The sequence below is a fragment of the Ursus arctos genome, unplaced genomic scaffold (genome assembly GCF_023065955.2).
Source record: "Ursus arctos isolate Adak ecotype North America unplaced genomic scaffold, UrsArc2.0 scaffold_1, whole genome shotgun sequence".
NCBI lineage: Eukaryota > Metazoa > Chordata > Mammalia > Carnivora > Ursidae > Ursus > Ursus arctos.
In genome coordinates, this window is record NW_026622763.1 from 76,820,956 (window position 1) to 76,833,212 (window position 12,257).

Sequence of the window (12,257 nt, forward strand, 5' to 3'; positions counted from 1 at the left end):
CATGCCAAAAACATGGAGGAAGAACATAATACACTTAGAGATACAGATTTTGTTTTCCTTCCCACATATGCAGAGTATACATAGGTTTGGCCTTTACTTTTCAAAATCAAGTTGTGTAGGGATTCCATTTAAGAATGTTCTCTTTAAATCAATTTGGATATCTGCACCATTAATAGTAAAATTAATCCCCCACACAGAACTTTTATTTTAAACATCTATGCTCTGAGGCTATAATCTAAACCAAGACTATAGATTATGTATAACAGCAGCAGTTGGCAATACAAGGAAGTTACACTTTGTTAAAAAATGACTTCAAAAATTTGTTTTGCATTAAAAAAAATTTGTTCTGTAATTAAAGTATTAACCATCTTTGATAAAAGCAAACAACTCAAAACACTTAATAATTAATCCACAATTAACACTAGTTACTCACAAAACTTTGGGTCTGTCTTTGTCACTCTCATACAGACTAGGCTTGAAGTAGGTTCCAGTGATTTTTATCCCAGATCCCCATTCTCCACTAAAATAACCTTCAATGTAATCTCCATTTGGCATAGTCAGTGTTCCCTAGGTAAAGTTAAAGAAAATGTCAAATTTAGAATTATTTCCAATTAAAAATCAAAAGAAAAAAAAAGCACCAGTTAACGTTTTCCCTTTTTAACTCTTCTATCAGTCCCCAATTCATTAAAAAAAAAAAAGTATGTGTACATGCATGTGTAAAAAGATTGTATGAAAATAATCCATGGGTAGAAGAAAAAAAGTTACCGAAAAAAAAAAATTTAAAATATTTAGAGCTGAATGAAATGAACATAAAACTTTCCATATTTATTGAATCTGGTGCCTAGAGACAAATTTATAGCTATAAATGTCTATTTAGAAAATAGGAAAGCCATCAAATTAGTATTCTAAAATTCCACCTTGGGCTCCTGGGTGGCTCAGGTGGTTAAGCGTCTGCCTTTGGCTCAGGTCATGATCCCAGGGTCCTGGGATTAAGCCCTGCACCGGGCTCCTTGCTCAGCAGGGAGTCTGCTTCTCCCTCTCCCTCTGACTCTCCCTCTACCCCTTGTGCTCTCTCTCCCTCTCACTCTCTCTCAAATAAATAAAATCTTAAAAAAAAAAATAAAAATAAATACATCCAAACAAGAAGGAAGAAGGTAACATTAGAGCAATGAGATTTTAAAAAAGAGAAAAATGAAACCAAAATTTGCTTCTTTGAAAAGATACACAAAATTGCCATTCAACTAGATTAATTAAAAAAGCCATAAAGTCACAAAATCAAGAATGAAATAGGGTATTACAGCAACCTTACAGAAATTAAAAAGGCCAAGAGAATACTAAGAGAACAACTTTATGCCAACAAATCTGATAACTTTGATACAACAGAAAAATTCCTAGAAAGAACCAAATTACCAAACTGACTCAAGAAAAAATGGAAAATCAGAATAGAAGGAAACCAAATTAAAAAATAAAAATATTCTCACAAAATAATGCTCAGGCCCAGATGAGCCTTCACTGGTGAAGTCTCCAAAACATCTGAAGAAGAAATAATACCAAGACTTTACAAGCTCTTTCAGAAAACAGAGGAGAAGGGAACCTTTCCCATTTCATTCTATGGGGCCAGTTTTACCTAAGATAGACAAAGACATCATGAGAAAACTATAGACCATTATCCCTCATAAATACAAAAATCTTCAACAAAATATCAGCATTAAACCCAGCAAACTATAAAAGTATTATACACCATGATTTATCCCAGAAAAGCAATGAACATAATACACCATATTAATAAAGGACAAACACCTACATGATCATCTCAACAGACACAGAAAAAACTATTTGACAAAAGCCAAGATGTATTCGTGACAAAAACTCTCAACAAACTAGGAATAAAACTATCTCGATCTGATTAATCCATGAAAAACCTTTAGCTAACTTCATACTTAATGGTGAAAGATTTAATGCTTTTCCTCTAAAATAGGGAACAAGGCAAGGATATCCACTCTTACCACTTCTATTCAACATTTTACTGGAGAATATAGCCAAGGTAATCAGACAAAAAAACCAAAAAACAAAAAACCCTCCATATTGCAAAGGAAAAAGTAAAAGTGTCTTTATTTGAAGGTAACATGATCCTGTATAAAAGAATTCCTAAGAAATATACACACACACTTCACACCAAACCCCTAGTAGAATAAACAAGTTCAGCAAAGTTTCAGGATACAAAAACAAAATACATAAATCAATTGTATTTTTCTATAATAGCAATGAACAATCCAAAAATAAAGTTAAAAAGAAAAAAAAACAATTCTCTTTACCAACAGCATTAGAAAAAGAATACTTAGGAACAAATTTAACCAAACCAATGCAAGAGATACACACTGAAAAGTACGAAATGTTGCTCGCAGAAACTAAAGATCTAAATAAATGGAGAGATGCTCCACATTAATGGATTGGAAGATTCAGTATTATTAAAAATGGCAATTCTTCTGAAATTGATCTACAGATTCAACACAATCCCTATCAAAATCCCAGTAGGCTTTATTCCAAATATTAACAAGCCAGTCCTAAAATTTATATGGAAAGGCTAAAGATCCAGAATAGCCAAAACATTTTTAAAAATAACAAAATTGGAAGACTTACACTTCCTGATTTCATAACTTACTAGAAATCTATAGTAATCAAGACAGTGTGGTACTGGCACAATGAGAGACAAGTAGATCACTGCAATACAATTAAAGAGTCCAAAAAAAAAACCTCACACATTTCATGGTGAATTAATTTCAAGAAAGGTGTCAAGAAAATTCAATGGGAAAAGCTGCTGAGGCAATTGGATACCCACATGCAAAAGATCACTTTAGATATTTAACCCAGACCATACACAAAAGTACATCAAAATGAGTTACAGATCTAAATATAAGAGCTAAAACTATAAGACTGCTAGAAGAAAACCTTTTTTTTTTTTTTGCATGCAAGCAGGGGGAGCTGCAGAAGGGAGGGAAAGGGAGAGAGAATCTCAAGCAGACTCAGTTGAGCGTGTGGAGCCCAACACAGGGCTCGATCCCATGACCTTGAGGATCGTGACCTGAGCCAAAATGAAGAGTTGGACACTTACCCAACTGAGGCACTCAGGTACCCCGAGAAGAAAATCTTAATAACCTTGAGTTAGGCGAAGATTTTTTAGATATGACACCCAAAGCCTGATTCATAAAGATGTTTCTGATATACTGGACTTCATTAAAAACTTTTGTGCTTCAAAAGGCACTAATAAGAAAATAAAAAGAGAAGCCACAGACTGCAAGAATTTGTGAATCCTATATCTGTTATAGGAGTTATACCCAAAATATATAAAGAACACTTACAATTCAATGAGACTACAAAAACAAGCAAATTCTTAAAATGTCAAAATACTTGGAAGAGGTGTTTCACCAAAGAAGATATAGGAATCACTAATAAGAACATGAAAACATGCTCTACATTATCAGTCGCTAGGAAAATGTAAATTAAAACCATGAAATATCATTTCACACCTACTAGAATTGCAAAAAGAAAAAAACAAAATAAAAAATACTGGCAAAGACGTGGAGCAATTAGATTCCTCATACACTGATGATGAGAATGTAAAATGATGCAGCCACTGGCAAATAACTGGCAGTTTCTTGATATGTTAAATATCAATTTACCATACAACCCAGTAATTGCATTCCTAAATTCTTCCCCAAAAGAAATGAAAACATATGTTCACACAAGAAGTTTTACTCAAAAGTTTATAGTAGTATTATTCATAATAGTCTGAAGTGAGAAATAATCCCACGCCCATCAACTGATTAAGGTTTTAGAATATTACTCAGCAATAAAAAGGAATGAACTGCTATAAAGGCCACAATATGGGAAAAATCTCAAACATTCTAAGTGTAGGAAGCCACAGAGAAGAGCCCATATACTGATTCCATTTATAGGAACAGACCTAAAAAGGCAAATCTACAGAGTTATAAAGTCCACTACATGTTGTCTGGGACTGGGACTGGGGAAACAAGGAGTGACTGCAAATGAGCAGGAGATTGTGACAGAAATCTTTGTGGATGATGTGAAAGGCTCTAAAATTGGATTGTGGTGATGGGTGTACAACTATATATTTACTAAAAGTCATTGAAATGTACTCTTAAAACAGGTGAATTTTATGGTAAGGTAGATTTTCTTAAAGGTCAAGAAAAAATTAGAAGATTGGATTAGAGGAAGAAGAAAGTTAGGTTCCAACCTTTCCACTAAGAGTCCAGTCATCTGAAAATTCTCCCTCATATATAGTATCATCTTCGGAAAGTAAAACCCCATTTCCCTATGTGAAGAAACAAAACAAAAATCACAGCAGATAAAATGCAAAGTAACTTAAGAGTTCACACAGCCATATCCCCCAAAGCCTTATATAATCTTAAAAGACAAGAAAAATAGTACTTAGAAGGTAGAACATTAATAAAATGATGATTTAAAAGTTAAGGACATGGGAGTTTTAAAAAGTCAATAGCAACTATATGCAAAATATTCTACTCACCATCATTTTATTAAGGTGAAAGTTGCCTTCATAGTATAATCCAAACTGGGTAACTACCACACCATTCCCTTGACATACGTCATCTTGCCACATTCCCATATACTTTTCCCCTCTGTATAGAAATAGAAAAGAAATGAAATGCAAAACTGGTAAGGATGAGATGGAAAAAAACAATTATAATATGGAAGATTCCAAGTATCATCACTCCTACGTTAGTATTTGTTCCATTTTTCTAGTTCAGGTGGTTAACTCTGTGTCTCCTCAAACATGGGCCAATGTGGTAGCAAAAGACATCTTACTCAGAGTAACGTTCTCTCAGGAATTTAATATAGTCTACCTGACATAGGTCTGCATATATTCCATGTACGTCCTTGATAATTGAAAAAAGGAATGTCAAGAATTCAACTCTAAATAATTTCATTCAAAATGTAGTATGTAGACTCAAATCTATGCATACGTTTTTCTTACTCCAAAACTTATTAAAACTTTAAAAAAAGAAATGAGGTTTATTATATAAGAAGTCTCATTCTTCACAAACTCAAACTCAGAGAAATCTTACTAATCTCCACTTAAAAAACAAGGTAAGTATAAACTGCTTGTTAAAAAAATCATAGAGTTTAGTAATAACATCTAAATTTTAAAATCCCACATTATAAAAATAACATGAAGGGGGAAAAAGTATGTATTAAGTCCAAAAGCAAATCAGGCTAAATCAAATACGGAGGCAAAAGAAATGCATTCCTCCCCAAGGTTTAGTTAATTGAATTTAAGCTTGATTCCTGGGTTGCTGGCATGGTAACAAGTCCCTGACCTAACAAAAGACCTAAGCAGAAAGGTGTTCAGATGCCATCCTATGACCCCCAAAGGGAATTTCCATTGGTTCCCTCTGACCTTTTATTCCTATTATCTACAGATTGTTTTAGAGGTTTTTCTTTTTATAATAAAGATTTGGTAATCTCTAAAACACTAAAAGCTTTGTACATGTGGAGCTTTAAGGAAAATGGTACCTAGGTTAATTATGAAAGATCCTGATCTTGTAAAGAAGTAACCTATTACTTGGTTCATAAGCAAATGGAAAAAATGATGCCTGGCAACTGTGTCTTATTAAAAAATGTCTCAATACCGTCCAATTAAGATGCTCAACCTTAATAAAAGCATCACTGTTATTGAAGAACTATAGGAACGTTATCCTCTCACACTCAACTTTGAGATTAGAAGCAGAATACCGTACCTAGTGATATCATCAAAGACACCATATCCTGCTTTCTTATCCATTACCCATTGGCCAATGAACATGCTGGGAGAAGAGGAAGTCAATTTTCCACTTCGCAGGAGACCATGACCATGACGCATGTTATCTTGAAAACAGCCTTCAAACACTTCACCAGAGGCATAACTGTGGTTACAAAGAATGGATGAAGATCACAAACACATTGAATTTCTGATGCTCATTTTTACAAAGTTTAGGAAATTCAAAATTATACTCATGTCCCACTGGTGGCTATAATTATTTATTTATATGATTATTTTTCACCAATCAAAATTTTTTGTATTTGAATGAATGAAGCTTAGAAATTAAAGACATCATGGATGGTATTCTGTGTTAATAAGGGGGAAAAATGTGTATTAATCCCTTGTGGGAAAATGAAATAATGAGTAATCTCTAAAAGAATGATAGGTTTTGTCCATATTAGAGTTATTTAATAAAGATAAATTTATAAGAAAGACATTTAGCAGATTCTATGAGAAAGTTATGGTTTCTAAGGTTTGTACAGTTTTGCTGAAAACTAAATAATAACCTAATATTTTCACCTTGTGATAGATAAGAAGTTATCTTTATAAGAAGACTTTTTAAACGGTTTCAGTCATAAAAAGAATAAAATTTACTTACTCCTTGGAAATTTTGGCTATACAAACATTTAAGTCTATGTGATTGTTTGAAAAAGCAACACCAGCCCAAAACCTTTCCAATGTTATTACCTATAGACTCCTTGACCACACATTTTTCCTTCTTTCCAATGGCCCACATAATGGTCTTCTTTGTTCAGCGCTTTGTTTGGGATTCTGTATTCTCCATATCTACCAAGGAGAATAAAAAACATCAGAAGATGCATTTAGGACATATTCACCTTTTCTATATATGCACGTGTAAACACTTTAACAAGGAGAACAGGAAAAAGAATTACCTATGGGGGAAAGGGGTAAATGGGGTTTTGGTTTAAAATGTATCTATTACCTAAACAATCAGGCAAGTCTTAGAGGAGTGGGGCCTCAATCCCACTACACAGAGATTATGTGTTTTACCCCAACTCCAGTGAAAAACAGAAAACTTAGGTCCTAAGCCTCTCTGCTACTAATTAGCCACATCACCTTGCATAAGTGCAGGTACCCAGCTCCCTCATCCATGTGTGGCAGGGTAAATGAGATTATTTGAAGTCTCCTTTCATTGTAAAATTCCATTTAAAGCAGATTAAAAGACATTATAAAAATTTACATCATCACACACACAAAAATCATATAGTAAAATAAATTTCTCTAACATGATATAAAATACTTCACTGCCATAAGTTTATCGTGCAAATATTTTTACAATGTTAGAAAACATGACAAGCTTATGCAAAAATGTCACTTGAGTACCATTAGGATAATATATCATCTAGAAGATTTCTCCTTTAGCTATCACAGAAATTAAAGATGACTTAAAATTACTGAGAGGAAAAAAAGTAAAACTACTGAAAGGAAAATTTGTCTATATCCTTTGTGTAAAAGGGCACTACGAAAGCAACAGTTCACCATCAATATTACCCCAGGTTCTCAGTCTTCACCACTGAGAAATGAACAGAAAACAGGCCCACTTTAACACAGAGAAGGGCTGTGTCACTTGAGGTCATAAGGCTACCAAGGTAAATGATTCACTTCAGGTAAATCAGGCTGCATCCTACATTCCCAGCCCTCTTATGATCACACACGTACATTGTAAGTCCTAGTACACTGTATGCATTTCTAAAAAACAAAACAAAAATCTATTTGTTTTGAAAATAACTCTCAATACATAATAATGTCATCAGTGGCTGACGCTGAGTTTACTCTTAGGTTTTACACAATCTTCTTACCCATCTTCCAAGCCATTCCTGAACATGCCAGAATACATCTTTCCATCTGGCCACTTCAAAACCCCTCTGGAATGCATAAGCAAAAAACAATACAGATCAAGGAATGTTTCAGATAACCGATACTTCTTCAGTATTGAATCAGACTATCATCTTCACCCCATGCATAAATCTGAAACATTTTCACCTGCCGTGAGGCTTCCCTGAAAGCCAGCGTCCATCATAGGTTGCATCCTTTAGGCGAGGATCCTTATAGAAAGTATATTTGGCACTGCGTGAAATGGGTGGTTCCTGCCTCTGAATACTGCTGCCACTTCCATAAGGTGGAAGGTCAGATGTCCCCCTCAAAGCCTGATCCACAGCTTGGCTTATAGCCCGTAGCCACTTGGTCTAGGAACAAAAAAAGTAAATGTCAATTAAGCTTAAGGCAACAACTCAAGCACTGTTTTAAATCCTGATAGCTTTACTTGCTATGAATAATTTTTCTGTCTCTTAATGCTTGTCTTATTGAGTAATGCTGACTGGCTCTTGGAATTCACTGCTGTATGTTTCAAATTATGTCACATCAAAAGACAAAAACAAAAACCTATAGTCTTGGTTTAACGAAGACTTACCAGACATAATTATGGATCATTAGTCAAGGAAGGACAATTTTTATCATTTCTTTCCTAGCATAAGAGATAGACGTAGCCAGCTCAAAAGATCAAAAGAAAATATCATAATGGACTAACCTTTTCCTGGGGTGTTGATGAAATGAGAGTGAACTGCTCCTCAGGTGTAGTTATCTTTAAGCCATTCCTAAAACGTTCACAAGGATAAATACCAGTAGGTATGACAACCTGTCATTGTAATATCACTCCTCAAATATTAAAAGCAACTTGTTTATTTCAAGAGGAGAAGTCAATTAAATGTAAATGCAGACATGCCTTGGGTTCGGTTTTCACAGTAGGAGATAGAAAGGACAGAGTCAATTTGCTCTGTGTTGAACAATGGGGATATGAGCAATGAAGAAGCCCTTCCACCACTGATCATGATCAGCCATGATTTTCACAACAGGCCACTTTACTATCCATAGGCTGGGAAGGTGAGCCTCATTATGCAGAATGAGGAGGTCTCCTGAGCTTTTTTTCATGTCTAAGGAAACAACCTAGGTAGCAGAGGGAGAGAATTAGGGTAAGGGTCCGAGAAGAGGGACATACTTACACACCACCAGCTTCTTCAGAAAGTGGCTCTGCCCATAGCGTGGCCAAAGGGAAAACATGATGTGTGGAGAACTGAAAGAAAGAACATGGAGACACATCTGAGAAAGTTCACGTGGGCCCTGGGGTCTCTCTATATAACTCCTTTCAAATGGTTAAGTCCACATCTCGGCCACATTTTAGTCCCCATAACATAGCTAATCCCAGTGGGTCGTGCCATCTCTGCTACAAGGACCCCTTCACACGGCTGATATTCATTTTCAAGCTGGAAACTAAAAGAGCTCCCTGAAATTTGGTCCATACCACAGATGCAAGCTAAACATTCTCTTTTATTCAATAATTTCAGCAAAATCACAATATTTTTAATACAAACTGATGGTTTAATTAAGTAAAAGTGAGGAATCTGGCGTACCTGGGCATGGACTAGGGCATCGTTAAAGAGAATGAACCAATTCACAGAAAACCTCCCAGCATGCTGCAGAGATAGGGCTCGGTTACTACTCTCACAGAGCAGCCGACGCTCTGGCTTCCTCAAGGAATCCTGGAATTGAAAACAGATACATAACAGAACTGTCACAACTACATTAACATGCAAAGAGGAAATGAAAAAGACACAAATCACGTTTAGGAAAATTTGTTGCTCATAGCTTAGCTTGGTGTTAAACCTGAAGTTAGATAGGATCTGAACATTTAATAAAAGCACTCAAAGGAAATTAAGAAAACGACAGGAACAAACAAAAGGTGATGTGGAAAGGAGAGGATTCCTAGAAATGAGGGTAGGTGTTGAGGTTTAGAGCGACTACTGCTGTGGTCCTTTGACCACCCTTAGAAAAGGGCTCATTAAAACATTATGAACAAATGAGGAATGGAGAAAATTACAGCAGTTGTCGTGGACATGCCTGCTGTTAGCTGGGGCAATGACAACTGGCATGGTTTACCGTCATTTTCCCGGGAAAGGTCTTCCAGAAGCCCAGTGTGTATTCAGCTTCCTTCCTTTTCCTGCCGAGATGGAGAGCAAGAGACTCATAACAAGAACTGGAATCCTGCAGTTTCTGGTATTCTGGAGATGTCTGAAAGCCAATAATTAAGGGGGGGGGAGAGAAAGAACATAAAACAATTGTGCAGAATCTGTAGCCTCAGTGTGGTGTAGATATACAGTATTAAATTTAGGGAAGAAATCCAAATGAAGAACAGACGTGGTACATTAAAAGGGGATGAGCGGAAAGAAGATTGGTTCCAAAAAATTCTACTATACACATGTACATATGAACCAGAAGAATAACTCCAGGAGAAAGAAACAAACACTGGCAGATATAGTGAGGAAAGCAGCAGAGAACTCATGGCAGGAATTCTCAAATGTTTTGGCCTCGGGATATGCCTCTATTTTGCTTATGTGGGTTAGATCTATTGATATTTACCATATTAGAAAATAAAGTTGAGAAATAAAAATAACCTTTAATCTTTATGAACTCACTTCAAATACAGTAACGGTTTAAATAAAAAATAACTATTTTCAAAAACAACAAAATGCTTAGTGAGAAAAGTAACATTGGTCTACATTTTTTCAAATCTATTGTCTGGCTGACAAGATGACCGCTAGATTTTCATTTCTGTTATTGCATTTAATCTGTTAGTTGAAATAGATGCAGAAAATCTTGCTTTATAAGACTATATAGTTGGGAAGGGAGGATTATTTTAATAGCCATTTCAAATAAGTGGATATTCTTTGAAACTAAACCAAAAGTCTTAAGTGGTAGGTTCTTAAAAGAATAGCTGAAATGTGGAATCTGAAACGATATTAACCGAACTTTTTGTACTCTATTACATTAAATGCGCTGATCTATCTTACACTTTGAAAAGCTCTTTTACCCTACGCATGATTTTACAGCATGTGGATTAGACACCTGGAAAAATACTGGTTCTCTGAGTTATGCAGACCTTTCAAATGTTGATAGATTTTATCACACAACGTCAGAAGTTCTATGTTAATATTATCACCAATCTCATCAGAAAAAGTTGTCAAGTACTGGGAAACTGCCAAACTCAACAGTGACACATACATGTTTCCCACATTTCACTTTTTGCTTCAGAGTTCAGATTTTATCATTGGCCACAAATACTGTCAGTTGTTCTCCTTGAAGTGACAGGTTCATTTACTCCTTTTTGAGAAAATATCTGCCTGATACCCAAATCTGAATAAACACAGTTATCTGCCAATTGTTCAAGTTAAAAAAAAAAAAAGCAGCTCTCAACTCAAACAATAGTAATCTTGTGCTTTTTCTTGAAAAACCTCCATACTTCAGTATGCAGCAGAGCTGCTCTGTGTACTCCCATCTCCTCACACAGAATATTAAGAAGATATATACTTCTGTGTGTGATAACGGATATTAACGAGATTTATTGTGGATGATCATTTCACAACATATACATCAATCGAATCATTATTTGGCTACCTGAAAATAATAAAATGTAACAAGTCAATTTATCTAAAAAAAAAAAAAAGATGTATACTCATTGGTTGAGGTTAAATAATTTTTGCTGTGTCATCAAGAGTATTTCTTTTTTTTCCTTTTTAATGATTTTATTTATTTATTTGACAGAGAGAGACAGCCAGAGAGAGAGGGAACACAAGCAGGGGGAGTGGGAGAGGAAGAAGCAGGTTCATAGTGGAGAAGCCTGATGTGGGGCTCGATCCCAGAGCTCTGGGATCACGCCCTGAGCCAAAGGCAGACGCTTAACGACTGTGCCACCCAGGCGCCCCTATCAAGAGTATTTCTAAGTGAAACCGGCATATTTTTACTTATTTTGTTTTTTAACTGCAAACGCATGGCAGCAAAGAACACAATGACTAGTTTGGTGCCACTGCCTTGATTCATGCTAAGGAGCCAGCAGTTTTGCCCATCTTTACTTTGCACCACTGGTGCAAATGACACACCACGGAAAAGCAAATGTCTTAGTATTGTCCTGAAAACAATCTGATCTTGTGACGCTTCTAAAAGGGTCTCCGGAATCCCCAGGGGTTTGTGGGCCAAGCTTGGAGAACCAAACACAGCATAGGGTATAATTGCGCTGCTAGGTGGAAAGGGAGCATAAGGTAAAACAAAAGGATGATCCCTCACATTCATGAATAATTACTTTACATTCCATAATTCTTACAGTGACTCATACTCATTTTACATTCGTTTAAAAAACATTTAATGGCATGTATTACATACAGAATATTCCGCTGAGTGTCAGGGATAAAAAAAAATAAGGTACAATCTTTACCTTCTGGGAGCTTAAAACAAGGCAGAAAAGATAGAAAAACATACAGCACACCAGAATAATGCAATGGTTTTGTTAATAGGTTATCTACCAGAAGAGACAATATAGTAAAGTGGTTAAAAGAGTAGACTCTGGGGC

General features: G+C 35.5%; 1 protein-coding gene across 28 annotated transcripts in view; it reads right to left on the reverse strand.

Annotated features, from left to right (window-relative positions):
* Nucleotides 1-12,257, reverse strand: part of ALS2 (alsin Rho guanine nucleotide exchange factor ALS2) — a 78,731-nt gene that overhangs the window by 20,836 nt on the left and 45,638 nt on the right. For 27 of the 28 annotated variants that reach the window (XM_057304014.1, XM_057304040.1, XM_044381276.3 and 24 more), the window contains 11 exons: nt 9,794-9,925; nt 9,268-9,396; nt 8,860-8,930; nt 8,388-8,454; nt 7,844-8,046; nt 7,660-7,725; nt 6,527-6,625; nt 5,778-5,942; nt 4,547-4,658; nt 4,256-4,333; nt 434-567 (listed from right to left, as the gene is read on the reverse strand). In XM_057304014.1, the coding sequence (XP_057159997.1) occupies nt 434-567; nt 4,256-4,333; nt 4,547-4,658; nt 5,778-5,942; nt 6,527-6,625; nt 7,660-7,725; nt 7,844-8,046; nt 8,388-8,454; nt 8,860-8,930; nt 9,268-9,396; nt 9,794-9,925 (1,256 nt within the window). The remainder of the gene's footprint in view (nt 1-433; nt 568-4,255; nt 4,334-4,546; nt 4,659-5,777; nt 5,943-6,526; nt 6,626-7,659; nt 7,726-7,843; nt 8,047-8,387; nt 8,455-8,859; nt 8,931-9,267; nt 9,397-9,793; nt 9,926-12,257) is intronic. The other variant, XM_057304028.1, reaches the window with a different exon arrangement.